The sequence below is a fragment of the Chenopodium quinoa genome, unplaced genomic scaffold (genome assembly GCF_001683475.1).
Source record: "Chenopodium quinoa cultivar QQ74 unplaced genomic scaffold, ASM168347v1, whole genome shotgun sequence".
NCBI classification, from domain to species: Eukaryota; Viridiplantae; Streptophyta; class Magnoliopsida; order Caryophyllales; family Amaranthaceae; genus Chenopodium; species Chenopodium quinoa.
The window spans coordinates 9300409-9326777 of NW_018745684.1; the positions used below are offsets into that span (position 1 = coordinate 9300409).

General features: G+C 36.5%; 1 protein-coding gene across 1 annotated transcript; it reads left to right on the plus strand.

The window, feature by feature from the left end:
• Window positions 1-725: 725 nt before the first annotated feature.
• Window positions 726-24370, plus strand: LOC110718173 (solute carrier family 25 member 44-like). Its single transcript, XM_021896981.1, has 6 exons — window positions 726-975; window positions 11936-12317; window positions 12549-12745; window positions 12867-13008; window positions 22889-23048; window positions 24147-24370. The coding sequence occupies exons 1-6, from the start codon at window positions 893-895 to the stop codon at window positions 24167-24169; spliced, it is 987 nt and encodes a 328-aa protein (XP_021752673.1). The 5' UTR covers window positions 726-892; the 3' UTR covers window positions 24170-24370.
• Window positions 24371-26369: the final 1999 nt, after the last annotated feature.

The window sequence follows — 26369 nt, forward strand, 5'->3', positions numbered from 1 at the left end:
TAACGAAAATAGATTCTTTATAATTATTTAATAACGAATAATATCTACATGCATTAAAAAAAAAAAAAAAAAAAAAAAAAAGGTAGATATAAAAAATTAATAAAATCTTTATTATTTCTCCAAATATTATTCAATAGATTTTAGTCCTAATCAATTCTTTATTATTTTTCCTAACATTTTTTTTATTTTTTGGTGTTCAGAGAGCCACAACACAAGGGCTAGTATTGAGAATTGACCTCAGGATCACCTGAAATCGGGAGGAGAGCTCTAATCATTTGAATTATCCCACTCTTCTTCTTTTAAAAAAAAAAAATTAATTGCTAGCCGCCTTCTACATATATGTACTACTTCGAAAAATATATTCTTTTTTTTTTTTTTTTTTTATAAGCCTCATATAGGTAGCCTCAATATGTTCATTTATAGGACATGGTACAACTAAGCCTTATAGTCACATACAACTCGCTTGGTTTAAAAAAAATAAATAATAAAAAAAAAAATTAGTTAACATAAGCTTCTCAAACTTTTTTTTTTATTTTTAAAATCAAGCAGAATTTCATTAAATAAGATCAATTTTCGCCAAAGTTGTGAGGCTTCTGGAACTAACCATACTTTATTTGCGCCAATAATAAAACATTTTGCCTTTGCCTTACTCTGTCATATAATAAAGTTTATTCACTGGAGTACTCTTCAAAATTCTTTTATTGGTAGACATAGTATTCACATAATATAGAAACTTCTCAAGTCTCCCAGAAATAGTTGAGAATACCTCTACATTTCCATCAAATTTCTTGTCCTCAAAAATTCATGTTACTTTGCACCAGAAAATTAAAGCACGTGACTTTCGTAGTAAGTAGTGATCAAATAAGTATTTGGCTGTTCGGCTAATCTACTTATGGCGGCATTCGAGGCGGCCGAGGCAGGTACACCACCTCAGTTGGCTGAAGCTCTTGCTGATACCAATATTCACTGGGACAGGTTTCCTTCTTTCACCCTTTGTTTTATTACTTAAAGTAGTAATTTGATTAGATAGTAGTATAATTGTTGTTTGCATAGGTTAATTATTAGCTGCCATGATTTACTATGATAGACGTGATATAAGAGCAGGAATTTATGAATATGTAATTTGATGTATGCTTTCCCTGTAAAATATAATAGATCATGTAAATTATGGAGTATTATGAAATTCTTAATGAATATTGTTGGGTTGTCTTGCATTTTTTTTTTTTAACTAATAATTTTTAGTGCTATTTCTTAGACTGCATGAGGAGGTTGGGGCTGGGATTGAAAATAATGGAAGCTTGAGCTGCTTGACTTGTAAACTCGTGATGATGTCGAAACCTCTTCTAAACATTAAGCTAAATAACTTTTTGTTGAGCCTTTTGATTTTGATGGACAAATTGACAAACTCGACTAATGAATGTTTTGAGTCTTTGGTGAATAAAGGGTTCAAGCAAAGTTCGTTCCGGAGTAGGAACTTGGATGCGGAGTAGCATTCTTTAAAAAGCCTCGTGCAAATCTCACGTTCTAGTTTTAATTGTGAGCACTCAATAATATAAAGTCGGAAAGGAACTCAATGACTTATGTTAAAGACTACTGGAATAAAAGTTAGTTTTAAAAGATAATTTCTTAAAGAAAAGATAATTTGTAAAAGTTTTAATAAAGATAATTATCGAAGATAATTATCTAGTTGTTTTAATAAATAATAAATTTATCTTTTCAAATAAAATCTTTTTAAACAAACTTTTGATAATCTTTTAAATAAATATTTGATAAAGTTAGCAAGTGGTTTTTCTGTGAGAAAATCTTTTATACGGCTAATGGTTATCAAGTTGTTAGGATAGTGGTTTAATTAGATAAGGCTAGGAAACCTCTTCATGATCACAATCCGTCAAGATAACTCCACAAGTTGTTAGTGGGTTGTTGACATGTGGACGTGATTATGGTGGAGGTTAATGACTAAGCCTTCTCTATAAATACTCATGCAAACTATCTCAGAAAAACATAACTCTTGAGCATAAAAATTCCAGTAGCCATCTAATAACATAAAGAGAGTTATTTTCCTTCATATATTCTTGAGTGCAATAGGTATTTGTAATCACAGATTGTATTCAAGTACTTAGGGGTTGGGATTGTGAGTTTGTAAAGTGAGGTCAAGGAAGCTTCGTTGCTGAAGTCTTCTGTGAGAGTTGGGAACAAGTTCCTAATTTGTGGAACTTGTTAACGGGTTTGAATCTTCACTTGTAAAGAGTTTGATTACTTAGTGGAAATTTAGAAAAGCCTATATCTTCTCTCGTCACTATTTCATTTAGTTAAATTCCGCAAAAAGTTTTTAGATTTCACCTCAAATACAATTCACCCCCCCTCTTGTATTAGCCAGTTAGACTTTCAGTTGGTATCAGAGCAGGAACTCAGAACACGCAGGCAACCCTGTTGAGTAAGTTCCTGGAAAATGGCTTACACAGAGGAAAAGGAATTCGGGAGTACATCCATTCAAAGGCCTCCATACTTCAACGGCAAATTTTATCCTTATTGGAAGGATAAGATGGAAATCTTTATCCAAGCAGAGAATTATCAGGTATGGCGAATTATACAAGTAGGAGATTACGAAATTACGAAAACGAATGCTAATAATGAGGTAATCCCTAAACCTATGGATGAGTATGAAAAAACTGATTTTGAAAAACTTGAAATGAATGCTACTGCCAAAAAGTTTTTAATTTGGGGACTTGGACCCGATGAACATACTCGTGTCAAAGGGTGCAAGTCCGCAAAGGAAATTTGGGATCTTCTGGAAGTTACACATGAAGGAACGTCAGATGTTAAACGTTCCAAAATAGACATTCTTTTGTCTCAGTATGAGCGCTTTGAAATGGGAAACAAAGAATCCATTAAAGACATGTTTACTCGATTTAAAGGTATTACTAACGAACTAACGTGTCTTGGCAAGATAATTCCTATAGATGAGCAGGTCAGAAAAGTCTTAAGAAGTCTTCCAGACAATGACAGATGGAGAGCAAAGGTTGCAGCGGTGCAGGAATCAAAAGACTTCACCAAGTTCAATCTGGAACATCTTGCGGGTTCCCTCATTACTCACGAGATCCAGTCGAACAATCGGACTCAGGAGACTGTCAAAAGTCAAGGGCTAGCATTAAGAGCTAATGAAGAATCCGAAGAGAAGTCTGACATCGATGAAGAAGAAGCTGCAATGTTGGTGAGAAGGCTGAAAAAATTCTACCGTAACAACAAGTTTTTAGACAAGAAGAAAGGATACAGTAAAAGAAATCAGGAACCCAAAGCCAAGTCTTCTTGTCACAAATGTGGAAGCACCAACCACTTCATCAAAGAGTGTCCATTATGGGAATCTGAGAAAGGCAAGGGAAAAGAAGCTGATCAAAGCAGAAATTCCAAGCCTAACTTTTCTAAAACAAATTTCAGGAAAGCAATGATTTCCACGTGGGGAGAATCAAGTTCCGAAGAAGAGGAACAGGAACACACAGACGATGAAGTAGCCAATCTCTGTCTAATGGCAAAGCATGATGATGAGGTAGTCATTCAACCTAATTATTTGAAATCTCTCTCAAAGGATAAATTAATCTCTTTATTGTTAGAAACCTTAGATGAATATAAAGAATTATGTGCAAAACTAAGGCAAGCCGAAAAGGCAACTGGAATTTGTAGAGATCATGTTAAGTATCTGAATAGCTTAAGAAATGATGTTCAAGGCAGATTCTTTGAATTGTTAGATAAAAATATTATGCTAAAAGAATCCCTTGAAAGAGTCAAGAGTGAGAATATCATGCTGAATATTGAATTGACTCAATATAAAATGTTGTGTACTAACATTGATTCTTGCAGGTCTACTGAAGTTCCTTTAATCATGTTTAATAATGAACTAGAGCATGTTAAGAAAGAGATAAAGGAAACCAATGATAAAAATGAGAAACTAGAAAAGGACCTAGAAATTGCAAGAAAAAGTAAAAATACAGCAAGCACGGGTGTTCCCAAGTGGGTAAAGGAAGCTCAGACAAAAAGAACAGAAGGTCTAGGCTATGTTCATAAGAAGAAGTCCACTGGAAAGAAAAAGAAATATGTGAACTTACCTAGTGAGACCGTTTGTTCTTTCTGTGGTAAAAAGGAACATCGCAGTGAAGAATGTACTAAGAAAGCAAATCTGTACAATAAGAATGTGAATTATGTTTGGCAGAAGAAATCTGATTTAAATGTGTCAACACAGGAACCCATGAATGAAAGGGTTCCTACTACTAACTCTTAATTTCTTTTGCAGGTCGAAGTGAGGGGGAACAACCAGTGGTACCTCGATAGCGGTTGTTCTAAGCACATGACAGGAGATGAATCCAGATTTCTCTCACTGACGGCCTATACAGGGGGAACAGTGACCTTTGGAGACAATAAGAAAGGCAACATTGTTGCTGTTGGCAAAGTAGGAAGGTCAAGTTCCCATGCAATTGACAATGTATTTTTAGTCGAGGGTTTGAAGCATAATCTACTCAGTATTTCTCAGTTTTGTGATAAAGGAAACTTTGTAAGCTTTTCTTCTGAAAAATGCAAAATCATCAACAATAACACTGGTAAAATCGTTTTGGAAGGAACTCGTAAAGGGAACACATATACCGTGGACCTTAACAAAGTTCCAAAATACAATCTATCTTGTTTAAGTGTTATTGAGGATGATCCACTTCTATGGCATAAACGTTTTGGACATGCTAGTCTTTCATTTCTTGACAAATTAAGGTCAAAGGACTTGGTAATCGGATTACCTTCTATCAAATTCCTAAATGACAAAATTTGTGAAGCCTGCATCAAAGGAAAGCATGTTCGATCATCATTTAAATCAAAGAAAATGGTAAGCACCACAAAACCATTGGAACTCATTCATATGGATTTGTGTGGCCCCGTTAGAATTCAAAGTAGAAGTGGAAAAAGATATGTCTTAGTTCTTGTGGATGATTATTCTAGATTTACATGGGTCATATTCTTACATAGTAAAGATGAAACTTTTGATATGTTTATGACTTTCTTGAAAAAGACACAAAAATCAATAGGTAATCAACTTATTCATATGAGAACTGACCATGGTACGGAATTCGAAAATTCCAAGTTTGATGAATTTTGCAGAGAACAGGGAATAAGTCACAATTTCTCAGCGCCAAGAACACCACAACAAAATGGTGTGGTTGAGAGGAAGAACCGAACATTGGAAGACATGGCAAGAACAATGCTAATAGCAAGTGGGCTTCCAAGAAATTTTTGGGCAGAAGCCGTCAACACAGCATGCTATATCGTCAACCGAGCCATGCTCAGACCAATGTTGGACAAGACACCTTATGAACTGTTAAAAGGGAGAAAACCTAATATTGCTCATTTAAGAGCTTTTGGATGCAAATGTTTTGTTCACAATAATGATAAAAGAAATCTTGGAAAATTTGATGAAAGGAGTGATGAAGCAGTCTTTTTAGGATATGCATCTAATAGTAAAGCTTATAGAGTTTACAATAAGAGGACTATGTGTGTAGAAGAAAGTATACATGTGATTTTTGATGAAACTAATAATTATGGTTGTATACAGGAATATGAAGATGGAGATTTTGAAATTGGTCTCACTCGTTCAACAGACCAAGATGAAGAATTAATTCCCAGAAAGCAGCATGTTCGAATTACTGAAAATACTAATAAGGAACCTACTGAAGTTCCAAATAATACTGAAGCCTCTGATCAAAATACAGAAGAAACAGAAAATACAGAAGGCGAAGCAAATGCAGAAGCAGAACACCATGAAGAAATGGAAGAAAGAGCAACTCAAAATAACACTTTTATACCAGCTCAATCATTCCAACCAAAGCCATGGAAACATCAAAGGTCACACCCCCTGGATAAAATTATAAGTGACCTAAGCAAGGGAACTCAGACGAGATCCCAACTGAGAAACTTCTGTGCATTCAACGCCTTCTTATCAACACTGGAACCTCGAAATCACAAAGAAGCCTTGGAAGATGCTGATTGGATTGTTGCCATGCAAGAGGAATTAAATGAATTCGAAAGAAACAAAGTGTGGCACCTTGAACCCAAACCAACAAATCAAAAGGTTATTGGTCTCAAATGGGTATACAGGAATAAGCTAGATGAACATGGCACAATTGTAAGGAACAAGGCAAGATTAGTTGTTAAAGGCTACAATCAGCAGGAAGGTATCGATTTTGAGGAGACTTTTGCTCCTGTAGCTAGATTAGAAGCAATTCGTATTTTAATTGCATTTGCTGCATTTATGGGTTTTAAACTTTATCAAATGGACGTCAAATGTGCTTTTTTAAATGGTTTTTTAAAGGAAGACGTCTATGTTGAACAACCACCTGGATTTGAGGATCCAAACTTTCCTAACCATATTTTTAAACTTGATAAAGCACTGTATGGATTAAAACAAGCTCCAAGAGCATGGTATGAAAGACTTTCAAAATTCCTTTTACAAAATGATTTTAAAAGAGGAAAAGTTGACAAAACTTTGTTCTTAAAATCAAAAGGAACTCATTTATTAATTGTACAAATTTATGTTGATGATATTATTTTTGGTGCAACTAATGAATCCTTGTGCAAGTACTTTGCTGATTTAATGAGCAGTGAGTTTGAGATGAGCATGATGGGGGAACTCAACTTCTTCCTTGGGCTCCAAATTAAGCAAACTAACGAAGGAATAATGATCCATCAGCAGAAATATGTGAAGGAGTTATTAAAAAAATACGGTATGGAAAGCACAAAGATAAACCACACTCCCATGGGAACAACCACAAGGTTGGACCAAGACCCCAAGGGAACTCGTGTGGATCAAACAAAATACAGAGGTATGATTGGTTCCTTGTTATATTTAACTGCCAGCAGACCTGACATTTCGTTTAGTGTAGGTCTTTGTGCTAGATTTCAATCGGATCCAAAGGAATCGCATCTAACAGCCGTCAAAAGAATTCTACGATACTTGAAAGGGACGGAAGACTTGTGTCTGTTTTATCCAAAAAGTGACTCGTTTGACCTAAAAGGATATGCTGATGCTGACTATGCAGGAGATTTGGTCAATCGTAAAAGCACATCAGGTATAGTCCAATTCTTAGGCTCTTGCATGGTTTCTTGGAGTTCCAAGAAACAAAACACTGTTGCTCTATCCACTGCCGAAGCAGAATATGTGGCTGCTGCTGCATGTTGCTCTCAATTGCTATGGATAAAACAACAGTTGCGTGACTATGGCATTATTTTAGAGTGCGTTCCTATTCATTGTGATAACACAAGTGCCATTTGCATTTCTAAAGATCCAGTACAACACTCTAAAGTTAAGCATATACATATAAGGCATCACTTTTTGAAAGATAATGTTGAAAAGGGCTTAATTAAGCTAGATTTTATTTCTACTGAATTTCAAATTGCTGACATTTTAACTAAGCCTTTAAGCAGAGACAAGTTTGAAAAGATGCGTGTGGAATTGGGGATGCTACGGCTCAAGTGATTTTTGTTTGGAACCCCTAAGGTAAAATCGGATGTAACTAACAATGCTACGCTCAATCTTGTGTGAATAACACAGCTGAAATTACCCAGGGGAAAGATTTGTGAAGTATTGAAAAGTCACTTATACATACTTTTAATATGTTAAAAGTATTGAGCCATGTTGTTTCAAGTTCCTTTTTCATCATTCTTTACTCTCTGTATCATGATCACGTAAATTATCATCATAATTTACAATCAATCTGCTCTCATTTATCTTTTTCGTTTTTTTTATTTTTCTTCTTGTTATTTTCTTTCTTATCTTTTATTTCTATCTTATTTTTTATTCTTATCTTTTTCCTTCCTTATTTTTTCATGATGAATTTTTCTATTCCTCATAGAATTCAAAAATACAAAAAGATCTTATTTGCTACGTAAGATAAGAAGCATGTATATCAACTTCTTAACTTACGATTTTATTTTATCAACATTGAATTAGATGAGTGCAATTATTTCACCAAATTAAATCCTACTACCTCTAAAACTACCCCACTACCTCACAGTTTAAACCGTCACTTTTCTTTCTCACTCCTCCCCATTAAACTCTTTTTCTTCTTTTCACTCCACCTTCACCTATCAAATCAATTAAATTCCCCATACACTCCCATAACCGGCCTCACTCTCTCTCCTTCCTATTCACACTATTCATCTTCTCCTTCCCTTCATTTTACCTTCAACACCACCCCAAAAACCCGATCACCACCATTCAAACCCTCCTCAAACACGGGGTCTCCACAACCGGTGCCAATTGCGGTGGTGCATCCATCTGCTCAGCCAAAGAGGAAGGCTAAGGCTGTGAAGGGCGGCGACAGGAAACGGCGCGCAACCACCAAATTCCCATCATGGAATTACACTCTCGGATATCACATCAACTATGATTGGTGTGTGGCGAGTAAGTTCACTGAATTTACTTCTTTAATTGATTATCAAAAATGGACTCACTTGTTCCAGAATTGTTCTCATTACCCTGTTTATCCTAAATTTATTTATGAGTTCAAAAATACCTTTCAATGTGATAATGGTGTGTGCTCGGCCGTAGTTAATGATATTCCAATTTCGTTTGATGCCAATTATCTTGGAAATCTATTTCAAGTTCCTGTTAAAGGCTATTGTTCTTATTTAAAGCACAAACAATCTGTAAACATTGGCCATAATGATGAATGCAAAATCCTTCAATTTATTGGAGGAAATCCGAAAGTGAAAACTACTCACCATCATGCCCTAACACCCCTTCATAAGCTACTGTTTACCTTCACCTGGAAGGGTATAGTACCCCGTTTACAAAAACGGAGTACCGTATCACTCTTGGATGCCTCCCTCATATTCTGTCTTGCATGCAAAATACAGATTAATTTCCCTGCTCTAATGATTGAACACTTGAATTTTTATGCTCAAAAGACCACAATTCCATATGGCTCTTTCCTTACTGTGTTGTTCAAATCTTTTGGTATTGATGTTGAATGTGAATCCCCAACATATCTCAAACCCGATAATATCCTCTCTGAACAATCATTACTTAGACTGAGTCTTAGGCTTACAAATGGCAAAGTATGTTTTGTGCCTCGGAAAGGAGGGGAGAAAAAGAAAGGGAAAGGGAAAGAAGCTAAGGAAGAATGTGATGCAAGCAGTGACCAGGGTAGTGAGGAGGCTAGTGAGGGTGCTACCACCTCCAGTGATTCTGAGGGAGATAAGGAAGAAGAAAAAAGTTCTAACGGAGAGAAAAACAAAGAAAAAATACTTGAGGGAGATGTGCAAGGAGAAAAACAGGAAGATTCTGAGGGGGAACATATGGAAGTTTCTGAGGGGGAAGCTCGACAATCTGACTTACATGAGGGGCAGGGAACTGATCAAAGTGAGAGGGAACATACCACAGACTCTGAGAGCACAGCTGGACCACCTGTCATTCCTGTGTTTACAGGGGGCCTTAGAAGGAGTAAGAGGAATGTGGTCAAGCCTGCCCTTTCTACTACACACCCTGTGACTGTAGAAACCATCAGCTCCTCAGACAAATCTGATTCCACCTTCAAACCTACCCAAGTTCCCTCTTCCACTGAACCCTCTTCTATTCCTGTCTCACCTACTAGGCAGCCTTCTCATTCACCTTCTCCTCCTCCATTTCAGCCTACTGGCTTTGCTGCTTTCTCTGGAACTCGTGTGTCTGTTTATGATTTTCAACAGGTTCAAGCAGATATGGAGAAGTTGACTACTCTGGTGAGCAAGAAACTGGAGGAAATGGCCTCGGAACTGCTTTCTCTTAAAGGCCAGGTGCAGGCTCTGGCAGATTCTCAAGCAACCGGATTTGCAGGCGTAGAGGCAAAGCTTGCACAGGCTGAAGGCAAGTTTAGTGAAGGCAACAAGGAGATCTTGGAAACTATCAACAGAGTAGCCTTTGAGGAAGTCGAGGAAGACTCTATTGATCCCACAAATCCAACCCTTGATCCTACCAATGCAGCCTTTTAAATCCTTGATTGCACTTATTCTAATTTCATATGTTGAACAATTTTATTTTGGTCTTGTTTAATCTCTCTGAACTTTGGTTTGTACGCCTTTATCCTTTGCTACATTCTCTATGTTCCTCTTCTATTTCCTAAATCGGAACTTGGCTCGTATTTTTCATATGATTGTGTGAGGTTGCTGATGATTTAGTACCTAACTTATTTTTGCCTTGCATTATTTGAGCTCACTATTCCCTACGTAGTCTAGTGGGAGTATAGCAAAATGTTTTTTTTCAATCTTTTGATAATGCCAAAAGGGGGAAAAGACAAACTTCATGGCGGCTAAAGTGTTTACCAAGGAACTCACACATCGAAGGTACAAACTTTTCTAAGTTAATAAAGTCCTAGTAATCTAAGTTTTTAAACTTTTTCTAAGATTTTAAAGTCTTTGTTAATTTTTTCTCTTTTGCTCAGTCTTTTTAAAATAAATACTTTTTAGCTTTTTTTTTAAGTTCTTTAATTACTCTGTTTTTTTTTGTTTTCATGTCTTACTTTAAATTTCTGTTGCATGCCTGGATGATTTTATTTACTTAAGTTTGTCAATGTTTGTCATCATCAAAAAGGGGGAATTTGTTGAGCCTTTTGATTTTGATGGACAAATTGACAAACTCGACTAATGAATGTTTTGAGTCTTTGGTGAATAAAGGGTTCAAGCAAAGTTCGTTCCGGAGTAGGAACTTGGATGCGGAGTAGCATTCTTTAAAAAGCCTCGTGCAAATCTCACGTTCTAGTTTTAATTGTGAGCACTCAATAATATAAAGTCGGAAAGGAACTCAATGACTTATGTTAAAGACTACTGGAATAAAAGTTAGTTTTAAAAGATAATTTCTTAAAGAAAAGATAATTTGTAAAAGTTTTAATAAAGATAATTATCGAAGATAATTATCTAGTTGTTTTAATAAATAATAAATTTATCTTTTCAAATAAAATCTTTTTAAACAAACTTTTGATAATCTTTTAAATAAATATTTGATAAAGTTAGCAAGTGGTTTTTCTGTGAGAAAATCTTTTATACGGCTAATGGTTATCAAGTTGTTAGGATAGTGGTTTAATTAGATAAGGCTAGGAAACCTCTTCATGATCACAATCTGTCAAGATAACTCCACAAGTTGTTAGTGGGTTGTTGACATGTGGACGTGATTATGGTGGAGGTTAATGACTAAGCCTTCTCTATAAATACTCATGCAAACTATCTCAGAAAAACATAACTCTTGAGCATAAAAATTCCAGTAGCCATCTAATAACATAAAGAGAGTTATTTTCCTTCATATATTCTTGAGTGCAATAGGTATTTGTAATCACAGATTGTATTCAAGTACTTAGGGGTTGGGATTGTGAGTTTGTAAAGTGAGGTCAAGGAAGCTTCGTTGCTGAAGTCTTCTGTGAGAGTTGGGAACAAGTTCCTAATTTGTGGAACTTGTTAACGGGTTTGAATCTTCACTTGTAAAGAGTTTGATTACTTAGTGGAAATTTAGAAAAGCCTATATCTTCTCTCGTCACTATTTCATTTAGTTAAATTCCGCAAAAAGTTTTTAGATTTCACCTCAAATACAATTCACCCCCCCTCTTGTATTAGCCAGTTAGACTTTCACTTTTTAAGTTTTTAGAATGATGAACTTAACATATATATACTTCATATAAAAGAATTGTACTATCTCACAAGCTTTTCTAGTCGAGTTAGTAGTTGTTCAGCTTGTTAGTGTCTTGATTCAAGCTCTTCATTCTAAGTTGTGATTGAGTTTTGAATTTTGATTGATTGAGTCAAGCTCGAGTAATTTGTGAGTTGTCTCATCTTATTATAAGTAGGGGTAAATTGTGTCTCATTTTATTATCATACTTGAGGTCTAGAATTGTGTATGAAAATGCTGAATACATGACAATGTATGTATCTGAAACAGGTTGGACAAGACAAGATTTCATGTTATAGGTGCAGTTTTGTTTACTGTTCAGTGTGGCTTGCTACATCCTACAGCAGTTGTAAAGACTCGAATGCAAGTGGCTGGTTCAGGCCTTTCTCAGATGCGAGGAGTATCAGTGTTTGCACAAATACTCAAGACTGAAGGCATTCCTGGTATTTTCAGAGGTTTTGGCACTTCGGCCATTGGATCAATACCAGGGAGGGTTCTGGTCTTGAGTTCTCTTGAAATGTCTAAAGACATGTCACTCAAGTATTTAGAGGGATCCAACATGCCAGAGGCTACTCGTCTTGGCATTGCTAACGGGGTTGCAGGCATGTTATCGAACTTAGTTTCCTGTGTATACTTTGTTCCACTGGATGTGGTAGGTAAAATATTTTTACCCTTTCTTGATAAAACCCTTTGTTTGACTCCTCTATATTATACATGGAATTTGAAGGGTGAAAAATGATAGAGTATAAAACTCAATCCCAGATCTCAACCATCAGCTTAAGCTTTTTAATCGACTTATATCATAGGGACTTAGGATTGCCATACAATTTAAGCTCCAATACGCATTACTTTCAACTTCGTTTTTTACAAAATGTATGTACAGGTGGGCCAAAGATTAATGGTTCAAGGGCTTCCAGGAACCATGCCTTGCAATGGGCCGTTTGATGTTATACGTAAAGTGATGAGGTCGGAGGGGATTCGTGGCATCTACAGAGGGTTTGGATTGACAGCTTTAACTCAATCCCCTGCATCAGCACTTTGGTGGGGCACATATGGTGCAGCCCAACATATGATTTGGAGGTATAGTTGCATTATTACCGGGATTTGTTACTGTATTCTTCCCCAACTGTTGCAAATTAGATCCTACACACGAGAGTATGATAGACATCTACTGATCTTACTGTCTTTCTAACCATTTTAGGAGCTTGGGATATAGGGATAATGTAGAGAAGAAGCCATCTTTTGTTGAGATGGTATCTGTTCAAGCCAGTGCAGGAATGGTTGCTGGTGCCGCTTCCTCAGTGATTACTACTCCTATAGACACAGTCAAGACACGGCTTCAGGTGATCATCTTTGAAGCATGAATAATAATTCATGTTTGAGGATGGAGCTATGCTACTCTTGTTGAGCCTTTTGGTTTTGATGGACAAATTGACAAACTCGACTAATGAATGTTTTGAGTCTTTGGTGAATAAAGGATTCAAGCAAAGTTCGTTCCGGAGTAGGAACTTGGATGCGGAGTAGCATTCTTTAAAAAGCCTCGTGCAAATCTCACGTTCTAGTTTTAATTGTGAGCACTCAATAATATAAAGTCGGAAAGGAACTCAATGACTTATGTTAAAGACTACTGGAATAAAAGTTAGTTTTAAAAGATAATTTCTTAAAGAAAAGATAATTTGTAAAAGTTTTAATAAAGATAATTATCGAAGATAATTATCTAGTTGTTTTAATAAATAATAAATTTATCTTTTCAAATAAAATCTTTTTAAACAAACTTTTGATAATCTTTTAAATAAAATATTTGATAAAGTTAGCAAGTGGTTTTTCTGTGAGAAAATCTTTTATACGGCTAATGGTTATCAAGTTGTTAGGATAGTGGTTTAATTAGATAAGGCTAGGAAACCTCTTCATGATCACAATCTGTCAAGATAACTCCACAAGTTGTTAGTGGGTTGTTGACATGTGGACGTGATTATGGTGGAGGTTAATGACTAAGCCTTCTCTATAAATACTCGTGCAAACTATCTCAGAAAAATATAACTCTTAAGCATAAAAATTCCAGTAGCCATCTAATAACATAAAGAGAGTTATTTTCCTTCATATATTCTTGAGTGCAATAGGTATTTGTAATCACAGATTGTATACAAGTACTTTGGGGTTGGGATTGTGAGTTTGTAAGGTGAGGTTAAGGAAGCTTCGTTGCTGAAGTCTTCTGTGAGAGTTGGGAACAAGTTCCTAATTTGGGGAACTTGTTAACGGGTTTGAATCTTCACTTGTACAGAGTTTGATTACATAGTGGAAATTTAGAAAAGCCTATATCTTCTCTCGTCATTATTTCATTTAGTTAAATTCCGCAAAAAGTTTTTAGATTTCACCTCAAATACAATTCACCCCCCCTCTTGTATTAGCCAGTTAGACTTTCAGTTGGTATCAGAGCGGGAACTCAGAACACGCAGGCAACCCTGTTGAGTAAGTTCCTGGAAAATGGCTTACACAGAGGAAAAGGAATTCGGGAGTACATCCATTCAAAGGCCTCCATACTTCAATGGCAAATTTTATCCTTATTGGAAGGATAAGATGGAAATCTTTATCCAAGCAGAGAATTATCAGGTATGGCGGATTTTACAAGTAGGAGATTACGAAATTACGAAAACAAATGCTAATAATGAGGTAATCCCTAAACCTATGGATGAGTATGAAAAAACTGATTTTGAAAAACTTGAAATGAATGCTACTGCCAAAAAATTTTTAATTTGGGGACTTGGACCCGATGAACATACTCGTGTCAAAGGGTGCAAGTCCGCAAAGGAAATTTGGGATCTTCTGGAAGTTACACATGAAGGAACGTCAGATGTTAAACGTTCCAAAATAGACATTCTTTTGTCTCAGTATGAGCGCTTTGAAATGGGAAACAAAGAATCCATTAAAGACATGTTTACTCGATTTAAAGGTATTACTAACGAACTAACGTGTCTTGGCAAGATAATTCCTATAGATGAGCAGGTCAGAAAAGTCTTAAGAAGTCTTCCAGACAATGACAGATGGAGAGCAAAGGTTGCAGCGGTGCAGGAATCAAAAGACTTCACCAAGTTCAATCTGGAACAACTTGCGGGTTCCCTCATTACTCACGAGATCCAGTCGAACAATCGGACTCAGGAGACTGTCAAAAGTCAAGGGCTAGCATTAAGAGCTAATGAAGAATCCGAAGAGAAGTCTGACATCGATGAAGAAGAAGCTGCAATGTTGGTGAGAAGGCTGAAAAAATTCTACCGTAACAACAAGTTTTTAGACAAGAAGAAAGGATACAGTAAAAGAAATCAGGAACCCAAAGCCAAGTCTTCTTGTCACAAATGTGGAAGCACCAACCACTTCATCAAAGAGTGTCCATTATGGGAATCTGAGAAAGGCAAGGGAAAAGAAGCTGATCAAAGCAGAAATTCCAAGCCTAACTTTTCTAAAACAAATTTCAGGAAAGCAATGATTTCCACGTGGGGAGAATCAAGTTCCGAAGAAGAGGAACAGGAACACACAGACGATGAAGTAGCCAATCTCTGTCTAATGGCAAAGCATGATGATGAGGTAGTCATTCAACCTAGTTATTTGAAATCTCTCTCAAAGGATAAATTAATCTCTTTATTGTTAGAAACCTTAGATGAATATAAAGAATTATGTGCAAAACTAAGGCAAGCCGAAAAGGCAACTGGAATTTGTAGAGATCATGTTAAGTATCTGAATAGCTTAAGAAATGATGTTCAAGGCAGATTCTTTGAATTGTTAGATAAAAATATTATGCTAAAAGAATCCCTTGAAAGAGTCAAGAGTGAGAATATCATGCTGAATATTGAATTGACTCAATATAAAATGTTGTGTACTAACATTGATTCTTGCAGGTCTACTGAAGTTCCTTTAATCATGTTTAATAATGAACTAGAGCATGTTAAGAAAGAGATAAAGGAAACCAATGATAAAAATGAGAAACTAGAAAAGGACCTAGAAATTGCAAGAAAAAGTAAAAATACAGCAAGCACGGGTGTTCCCAAGTGGGTAAAGGAAGCTCAGACAAAAAGAACAGAAGGTCTAGGCTATGTTCATAAGAAGAAGTCCACTGGAAAGAAAAAAGAAATATGTGAACTTACCTAGTGAGACCGTTTGTTCTTTTTGTGGTAAAAAGGAACATCGCAGTGAAGAATGTACTAAGAAAGCAAATCTGTACAATAAGAATGTGAACTATGTTTGGCAGAAGAAATCTGATTTAAATGTGTCAACACAGGAACCCATGAATGAAAGGGTTCCTGCTACTAACCCTTAATTTCTTTTGCAGGTCGCAGTGAGGGGGAACAACCAGTGGTACCTCGATAGCGGTTGTTCTAAGCACATGACAGGAGATGAATCCAGATTTCTCTCACTGACGGCCTATACAGGGGGAACAGTGACCTTTGGAGACAATAAGAAAGGCAACATTGTTGCTGTTGGCAAAGTAGGAAGGTCAAGTTCCCATGCAATTGACAATGTATTTTTAGTCAAGGGTTTGAAGCATAATCTACTCAGTATTTCTCAGTTTTGTGATAAAGGAAACTCTGTAAGCTTTTCTTCTGAAAAATGCAAAATCATCAACAATAACACTAGTAAAATCGTTTTGGAAGGAACTCGTAAAGGGAACACATATACCGTGGACCTTAACAAAGTTCCAAAATACAATCTATCTTGTTTAAGTGTTATTGAGGATGATCCACTTCTATGGCATAAACGTTTTGGACATGCTAGTCTTTCATTGCTTGACAAATTAAGGTCAAAGGACTTGGTAATCGGATTACCTTCTATCAAATTCCTAAATGACAAAATTTGTGAAGCCTGCATCAAAGGAAAGCATGTTCGATCATCATTTAAATCAAAGAAAATGGTAAGCACCACAAAACCATTGGAACTCATTCATATGGATTTGTGTGGCCCCGTTAGAATTCAAAGTAGAAGTGGAAAAAGATATGTCTTAGTTCTTGTGGATGATTATTCTAGATTTACATGGGTCATATTCTTACATAGTAAAGATGAAACTTTTGATATGTTTATGACTTTCTTGAAAAAGACACAAAAATCAATAGGTAATCAACTTATTCATATGAGAACTGACCATGGTACGGAATTCGAAAATTCCAAGTTTGATGAATTTTGCAGAGAACAGGGAATAAGTCACAATTTCTCAGCGCCAAGAACACCACAACAAAATGGTGTGGTTGAGAGGAAGAACCGAACATTGGAAGACATGGCAAGAACAATGCTAATAGCAAGTGGGCTTCCAAGGAATTTTTGGGCAGAAGCCGTCAACACAGCATGCTATATCGTCAACCGAGCCATGCTCAGACCAATGTTGGACAAGACACCTTATGAATTGTTAAAAGGGAGAAAACCTAATATTGCTCATTTAAGAGCTTTTGGATGCAAGTGTTTTGTTCACAATAATGATAAAAGAAATCTTGGAAAATTTGATGAAAGGAGTGATGAAGCAGTCTTTTTAGGATATGCATCTAATAGTAAAGCTTATAGAGTTTACAATAAGAGGACTATGTGTGTAGAAGAAAGTATACATGTGATTTTTGATGAAACTAATAATTATGAATGTGTACAGGAATATGAAGATGGAGATTTCGAAATTGGTCTCACTCGTTCAACAGACCAAGATGAAGAATTAACTCCCAAAAAGCAGCCTGTTCGAATTACTGAAAATGCTGATAAGGAACCTACTGAAGTTCCAAACAATACTGAAGCCTCTGATCAAAATACAGAAGAAACAGAAAATACAGAAGGCGAAGCAAATGCAGAAGCAGAACACCATGAAGAAATGGAAGAAAGAGCAACTCAAAATAACACTTTTATACCAGCTCAATCATTCCAACCAAAGCCATGGAAACATCAAAGGTCACACCCCCTGGATAAAATTATAAGTGACCTAAGCAAGGGAACTCAGACGAGATCCCAACTGAAAAACTTTTGTGCATTCAATGCCTTCCTATCAACACTAGAACCTCGAAATCACAAAGAAGCTTTGGAAGATGCTGATTGGATTGTTGCCATGCAAGAGGAATTAAATGAATTCGAAAGAAACAAAGTGTGGCACCTTGAACCTAAACCAAAGAATCAAAAGGTTATTGGTCTCAAATGGGTATACAGGAATAAGCTAGATGAACATGGCACAATTGTAAGGAACAAGGCAAGATTGGTTGTTAAAGGCTACAATCAGCAGGAAGTGAGTTTGAGATGAGCATGATGGGGGAACTCAACTTCTTCCTTGGGCTCCAAATTAAGCAAACTAACGAAGGAATAATGATCCATCAGCAGAAATATGTGAAGGAGTTATTAAAAAAATACAGTATGGAAAGCACAAAGATAAACCACACTCCCATGGGAACAACCACAAGGTTGGACCAAGACCCCAAGGGAACTCGTGTGGATCAAACAAAATACAGAGGTATGATTGGTTCCTTGTTATATCTAACTGCTAGCAGACCTGACATTTCGTTTAGTGTAGGTCTTTGTGCAAGATTTCAATCGGATCCAAAGGAATCGCATCTAACAGCCGTCAAAAGGATTCTACGATACTTAAAAGGGACGGAAGACTTGTGTCTGTTCTATCCAAAAAGTGACTCGTTTGACCTAAGAGGATATGCTGATGCTGACTATGCAGGAGATTTGGTAAATCGTAAAAGCACGTCAGGTATGGTCCAATTCTTAGGCTCTTGCATGGTCTCTTGGAGTTCCAAGAAACAAAACACTGTTGCTCTATCCACTGCCGAAGCAGAATATGTGGCTGCTGCTGCATGCTGCTCTCAATTGCTATGGATAAAACAACAGTTGCGTGACTATGGCATTATTTTAGAGTGCGTTCCTATTCATTGTGATAACACAAGTGCCATTTGCATTTCTAAAGATCCAGTACAACACTCTAAAGTTAAGCATATACATGTAAGGCATCACTTTTTGAAAGATAATGTTGAAAAGGGCTTAATTAAGCTAGATTTTATTTCTACTGAATTTCAAATTGCTGACATTTTAACTAAGCCTTTAAGCAGAGACAAGTTTGAAAAGATGCGTGTGGAATTGGGGATGCTACGGCTAAAGTGATTTTTGTTTGGAACCCCTAAGGTAAAATCGGATGTAACTAACGATGCTATGCTCAATCTTGTGTGCATAACACAGCTGAAATTACCCAGGGGAAAGATTTGTGAAGTATTGAAAAGTCACGTATACATACTCTTAATATGTTAAAAATATTGAGCCATGTTGTTTCAAGTTCCCTTTTCATCATTCTTTACTCTCTGTATCATGATCACGTAAATTATCATCATAATTTACAATCAATTTGCTCTTATTTATCTTTTTCATTTTTTATCTGTTTTTCTTCTTGTTATTTTCTTTCTTATCTTTTATTTCTATCTTATTTTTTATTCTTATCTTTTTCCTTCCTTATTTTTTCATGATCAATTTTTCTATTCCTCATAACATTCAAAAATACAAAAAGATTTTTTTTTTCACGTAAGATAAGGAGCTAACATATTCACTACTCCTTAACTTCCGTATTTTTATCTATCTTATTATTGTGATACGTTTGAAAGATGCAATTATTACATCCTATTAAACCCATACTACCCCTAAAACTACCCTACTACCTTACCATACAAACCGTCACTTTTTCTCACCCTTCCCAATTAAATTTTTTCTTTAACACTCCACCTTCACCCATCAAATCAATTAAACTCCCCATAAACTTCCATAACCGGCCTCACTCTCTCTCCTCCCTATTCACACTATTCATCTTCTCCTTCCTTTCAATTCATCCTCATAACCATGAAAACCAACCTAACCTCAACCCCGAAACAACCAAAAACCCGGAAGCCTTCCTCTGTTGGCGGCTCCCCTGAACCAGTCCCACTTGCCGTTGTTCACCCTCAAGCTTCGACAAAGAGAAAGGCTACAACCGTGAAAGGAGGTGACAGAAAGAGGCAAAGCTCTCAAAAGTCTCCATCTTGGAATTACACTCACGGTTATCACATCAATTATGACTGGTGTACGGCAAGTAAGTTCTCCGAATTCATCTCCTTAATTGATTATCAAGAATGGGTGCATTTGTTCCAAAATTGTTCTCACTATCCAATTTACCCTAAGCTTTTGTTTGAATTCAAAAATACTTTCAAACACAACAATGGTGTTTGCACGGCTACGGTCAAAGATACTCACATTCATTTTGATATTGCATATTTAGGGAACTTGTTTCAAGTCCCCACCTCTGGCTATAGTTCATACCTAAAACACAAGCAAATTGTGCAAATTGGGCATTATGATGAGAATAGGGTTATTAAATTTATCGGTGGAAACCCGAAAAGCAAGACTTCGCATCATAACATACTCACCCCTCTTCACAAATTATTGTTCAATTTCACATGGAGAGGCATTGTTCCTCGTTTGCAAAAACGTAGCACAGTATCCCTACTAGATGCAACCATCATCTTTTGTCTTGCTCGGAAAATAAAAATAAACTTTCCAAAGTTGATGATTGAACATTTGGCTTTCTATGCAAATAAATCTACTATTCCATATGGATCTCTCCTCACTGTGTTGTTTAAGTCTTTTGGGATTGATGTTGAAAGTGAGTCACCCACTTATATTAAACCTGAGAACATTCTCTCGGAGCAATCTTTGCTTCGCCTGAGCCTTAAACTTGAGAGTGGGACACTTACTTTCTTGACGAGAGGAAGTGAGGAGAAAAATCGTGGAAAAGGGAAAACACAGGTTGTAGAGGGAGATACAAGTGAGTCAGAAGAGGAGGAAAGTGAGTCTGAAAAAGAGGAAAATAAAGAAAAAGGAGAGGAAGAAAAAGGAGAGGAAGCAATTTCTGAGGGGGAACCTCAGGAGGCAGTTTCTGTGGAAGAAGAGGAGACTCAGAGTGAGGGGGAATCTAGCTCAGAAAGTGAGAGTCTCGACCTCCCTTATACAGGAGGACTAAGGCGGAGTAAGAGGAAAATTGTCAAACCTGCTACTTCTACTCTAAAGCCTGTGATCATTGAAGACATTAGCTCTTCTGATCACTCAGACCCTGATTTCACCCCTACACAAGTTCCTTTTGCCTCCGAGCCATCTCCTGTTCCTGCCTCTCCCACAAACCAAGCTAAACCCTCTTCCCCTCCTGTTTCACCAAAACAGACTTCTCCCTCTCCCTCCCCAGCTTTTCCTACATCACAGCCTACAGGCTTTGCTGCCTTCTCTGGAACAAATGCTTCTGTTTTTGATATTCAACAGGTGAAAGCAGAAATGGAGAAGCTGGTAAAGATGGTGTGCACAAAGCTGGAGGACATGGCAAAGCAGCTGGCTTCTCTTCAACGCCAAGTGCAGGCTGTGGCAGATGCTCAGGCAACCAGTTTTACTGGGATGGAGAACAAAGTTGATGCTGCTGAGAAGAACATACTGCACAGCACTCAGGAGATATTGGAGACGATTAACAGGGTGGCTTTTGAAGAGGTGGAGGAAGCTTCCAATGACCCCAAAACCCCAGCTGATGAACCTACTTACTCACCATAATTGCAATTTCAAACTTGTCACTTTTACTTCTTTTGTTTTTGCTTGTTCCATTCGGATTTCAGTTTGTAACTCATAACTTTTGCTACTCTTTCCTGCTTTTGATTTTCGTCTATGGGAACTTGGCTCGTATTTTTCATATGATTGTGTGTGTTTGCTGATGATTTAGTACCTAACTTATTTTTGCCTTGCATTATTTGAGCTCACTATTCCCTACGTAGTCTAGTGGGAGTATAGCAAAATGTTTTTTTCAATCTTTTGATAATGCCAAAAGGGGGAAAAAGACAAACTTCATGGCGGCTAAGGTGTTTACCAAGGAACTCACACATCGAAGGTACAAACTTTTGCTAAGTTCAGTTTTTAAAGTCTTTGTTAATTTTTCTTTTGCTCAGTTTTTTTTTAAAAAAAAAAAAATAATAATAATAATAAAAAAAAAAAAAAAAAAAAAAAAATACTTTTTAATATTTTTCTAAGTTCTTTAATTGTTTTTTTGTTTTCATGCCTTACTTTAAATTTTTGTTGCATGCCTGGATGATTTTATTTACCTAAGTTTGTCAATGTTTGTCATCATCAAAAAGGGGGAATTTGTTGAGCCTTTTGGTTTTGATGGACAAATTGACAAACTCGACTAATGAATGTTTTGAGTCTTTGGTGAATAAAGGATTCAAGCAAAGTTCGTTCCGGAGTAGGAACTTGGATGCGGAGTAGCATTCTTTAAAAAGCCTCGTGCAAATCTCACGTTCTAGTTTTAATTGTGAGCACTCAATAATATAAAGTCGGAAAGGAACTCAATGACTTATGTTAAAGACTACTGGAATAAAAGTTAGTTTTAAAAGATAATTTCTTAAAGAAAAGATAATTTGTAAAAGTTTTAATAAAGATAATTATCGAAGATAATTATCTAGTTGTTTTAATAAATAATAAATTTATCTTTTCAAATAAAATCTTTTTAAACAAACTTTTGATAATCTTTTAAATAAAATATTTGATAAAGTTAGCAAGTGGTTTTTCTGTGAGAAAATCTTTTATACGGCTAATGGTTATCAAGTTGTTAGGATAGTGGTTTAATTAGATAAGGCTAGGAAACCTCTTCATGATCACAATCTGTCAAGATAACTCCACAAGTTGTTAGTGGGTTGTTGACATGTGGACGTGATTATGGTGGAGGTTAATGACTAAGCCTTCTCTATAAATACTCGTGCAAACTATCTCAGAAAAATATAACTCTTAAGCATAAAAATTCCAGTAGCCATCTAATAACATAAAGAGAGTTATTTTCCTTCATATATTCTTGAGTGCAATAGGTATTTGTAATCACAGATTGTATACAAGTACTTTGGGGTTGGGATTGTGAGTTTGTAAGGTGAGGTTAAGGAAGCTTCGTTGCTGAAGTCTTCTGTGAGAGTTGGGAACAAGTTCCTAATTTGGGGAACTTGTTAACGGGTTTGAATCTTCACTTGTACAGAGTTTGATTACATAGTGGAAATTTAGAAAAGCCTATATCTTCTCTCGTCATTATTTCATTTAGTTAAATTCCGCAAAAAGTTTTTAGATTTCACCTCAAATACAATTCACCCCCCCTCTTGTATTAGCCAGTTAGACTTTCAAATCTGCTCATCTTTTTCTTAGTATTATTTTAACGGATAATTGTGTAATTAGGTCATGGATAATTATGGCGATGGAAGACCTTCAGTAATCAAAACAACTAAGGCACTTCTTAAAGAAGATGGATGGTGGGGATTTTATAGAGGTTTTGGACCGCGATTCTTAAATATGTCACTTTATGGAACCACAATGATTGTTACTTATGAGCTGATAAGTAAGTCAGTTTCTTCATTTTTATGATTGATATTCCCATTCACCCATTGTGCATTTTCATGTTGCCGAAGCATCCTTTTACACTGAACCTGCTTGCATGTATCTTTGGTGAGGGCTAAACAACTGCTCTTGCATGTTATATTCTTACATTTTCTGTTAAGTTAGGAAATTTGCATCGTTGATTGTCTAACACATACCTGCTTGTCATTATATCATACTTCTCTATATGATTTACATTTACTCCACTAGAATGTAAGTAGTAACAGTTATGATATCAGGCGCGTTTTAATAGTCGTTGTACCTTCATGTATAAGGTAAGTACAGAGACAAACTTAGATAAAGTAAGCTTATGAACTGTATTGCATCATAATCTTAGGAATATATATACTAGTATATACTTTGTATGGCTTAACTTCCAAAGAAACAGCTTTTGGTGAATTATATCAGTATAGCTCATTATGTATGCCAATGAAAGTAGCATATGCATACTTTCTTGAAGAGCTCTTGACCAATTGCTCCATGCTTCCTAATCGTGTCTGGTGCTCTTCATCTCCATCATAATATCATCTTGTTTGTTTTGAGGAAATCATGAACAATTGGACACAAATGGAAACTCTTTCCAGATAGCCAGCTTATAGCCAACTTCAATAGTTCCATTTTTCTAAGTGCTTTTTGGATTAAAAAGAAAGTATCTGATTAGGTTGTTGCATGACTTGCACCATATCATCGTCTTTCCACTGTCCTGTATAATTTGGAATATGAAGGTCCTGAAAAATGTTCAAGGCTTTTGTGTAGATAGTTTGTCTGCAAGGACAAAATAAGAATGACGAACTGTTTCAATTATTTGGATGATCATCAGACTTTGTATTACGGATACTTGAGTTAGATCCTTCAGTAACATAGGAAATCTTGACTTAGTTTTGTCATTTGATAGTTACCGGGCATATACTTGGATATACTCCATAGCTGTCATCTCTTAACTCTGTATATTTCAGTTATACAGATCATCATAATTTAGGATACTACATAAAGCTCCTTTCATTTCTTAAGTGTACCTCTTTTACATTGCTTATTAATACATTATTTTCCTTCTCAACAGAGAGATTATCTGTGAAGCAGTGATGAAAGAAGGAAGAAAAGTTGTCGCGTCACTAGAAGGTTTTTGCCTGCCTGGCTCACCAACGTTTAGGATTACCCTTCATGAATTCTCTTTCTTATCTTCAAATGATTTTGTTACTGAAGATGTATATTGTATACAATGTAAAATATATATTTTTTCAGATGCTCGAATGTGCACTTGCAAAGGTATACTTTTTTCTAAGATTCGACCATGTCCCCTTAGACTGAATCATCGTCATAAGAAAACACTCTTCAGTTTCCATGTCCATAAAATTTTGTAGTTCTTTCACCTTAAATTAATGCTGGTTTTACCAATGTAAGCTAAGACAATTTTTCCATTCATACAGATTAGGCGCTATAGAATTCCTTTAACTCTGTTTATGAAATCCATTGATGATGCTATAAAAACGTGTTTATATGTTCTGTCAATCTTCACATGTACAAGCTAATTAAGTATACCTCTGAGGCATGTGCGTACTCCTGTCTTGGACAACGATCTATCTAACGATGGAGAACATTACAATACTTGACTTATAACTTGATCTAGTATTACAAATGTCGTTCATTTTGTATCTTAGTTTATACATTCAACTATGAAGCACATTTATAATTGCAAGATACTTTTTGGATCAAGGACTCTATTCGATTTTGTTCTTCCAAGGATACCTTTACAATATGTCTACTCTGCAAGGATTAAGCAATGTGCAAACTAATTTGTGATAAACGCAATTAACAATAATCGAAGAACGAAACAAGGTAAAACAAAGAACAAAAACGAATTTACCGTGGGAACCCGAGTGCCGGGAGGAAACCCACCAATCCACTATGGAGTAACTTGATGATGATGATTACAAGCCCTCAATCCCTCTTGAAAGCTCACACCTCTCTTAAACCCTAAAAAGATGAATTAATCTCAAGAGGCTTTTTTTTTTCTCTCTTAAATCTAACATCATGACCATTGACATACATGAGTATATATAGTCCAAATTCAAGACAAACAATCCAAGGGCTAAGAATACAAGTTACTAACAAAGAAGAAATCAAGACCGTAAAATCTGAGGCTCAAGCACGAACAGAGCCCTGATAGTTCGACCAAACCTACCTAGAGTTTGGCCAAACTAAGGCATGTTCGGCCAAACCTCCACTTGCGTTCGGTCGAACCTCCTAATAATCAAAAGTAGCTGCTGCAAACGATTTTCTACAACAAGTTCGACCGAACTTTTCAACAGTTCGGTCAAACTCCAGAATTGCGCAGACAGGTCTTCATAAAATGGTCCTAACTTCCTCGATTCTTGACCAAATCGAGCTTATGACCAGTCGTTGGAAAGCTCTTGAGACGATCTATCACCTCCAACTTGAATCATCTCAATATCATTTCTAGATGTTGAGATATGCCCATTTGAAGTCAGCCCTTGCCTTTCATTGTTGCTTTGTACCAAGCAAACAACCCATAGCTTAACTTCAAAAGCTATGCTCCCCCTTGCCTTCTTGAACCACTCTCCACACACTACAAAACCCAACAATCTCCCACATGGAGGTTGGTTCAAGTGTGCACTTTATATATACTCAAAACACATCCATTATTGAACAACATCTCTCCATAACCCTTCAATCTCTCAACCCGGAAATATGGTTATCTTCAAGAGATCACACACAACCGATGAACACAACATCATCATCATCAATCTCCAAAGCACACCATCCACTTCCTAAATACCAAGGAAGCTAGGCACATCCTTTACGCCAAAGAAAAAGCACCAAGGTCTACACCAACATTGACACAAGCACTTTCACTTCACCAAGAAGGCAATCAAACACACTCTCTTCCAACCAAGAGAGCACCATCACTTCCTCTCAACCGAGGAAGCAACAACCCACACTTCCTTTCTACAAAGGAAGCAAAATCGAGGTTTCATCCATCCCCGAATCAACATCACAAGCAATGGAATTTTTCTATGTTCTCCGAGCACTCCTACCATGCTCCCACCCGAACTTGACACCATCCATGACAACACACGAACTTTTGGCCTTTCCCTTTGTTACTGGAGCATTCCGACCATGCTCCTAACCAAACACAACACCCTTAGCTCGCTTTCCACGCACAACACCCTTGTGCACATTCTTCACCCACACAACATCCTAGTGTGGATTCTTCACATTACTCACAACATCCTTGTGAGCATCCTTCTCTTAGCTTGTTTCA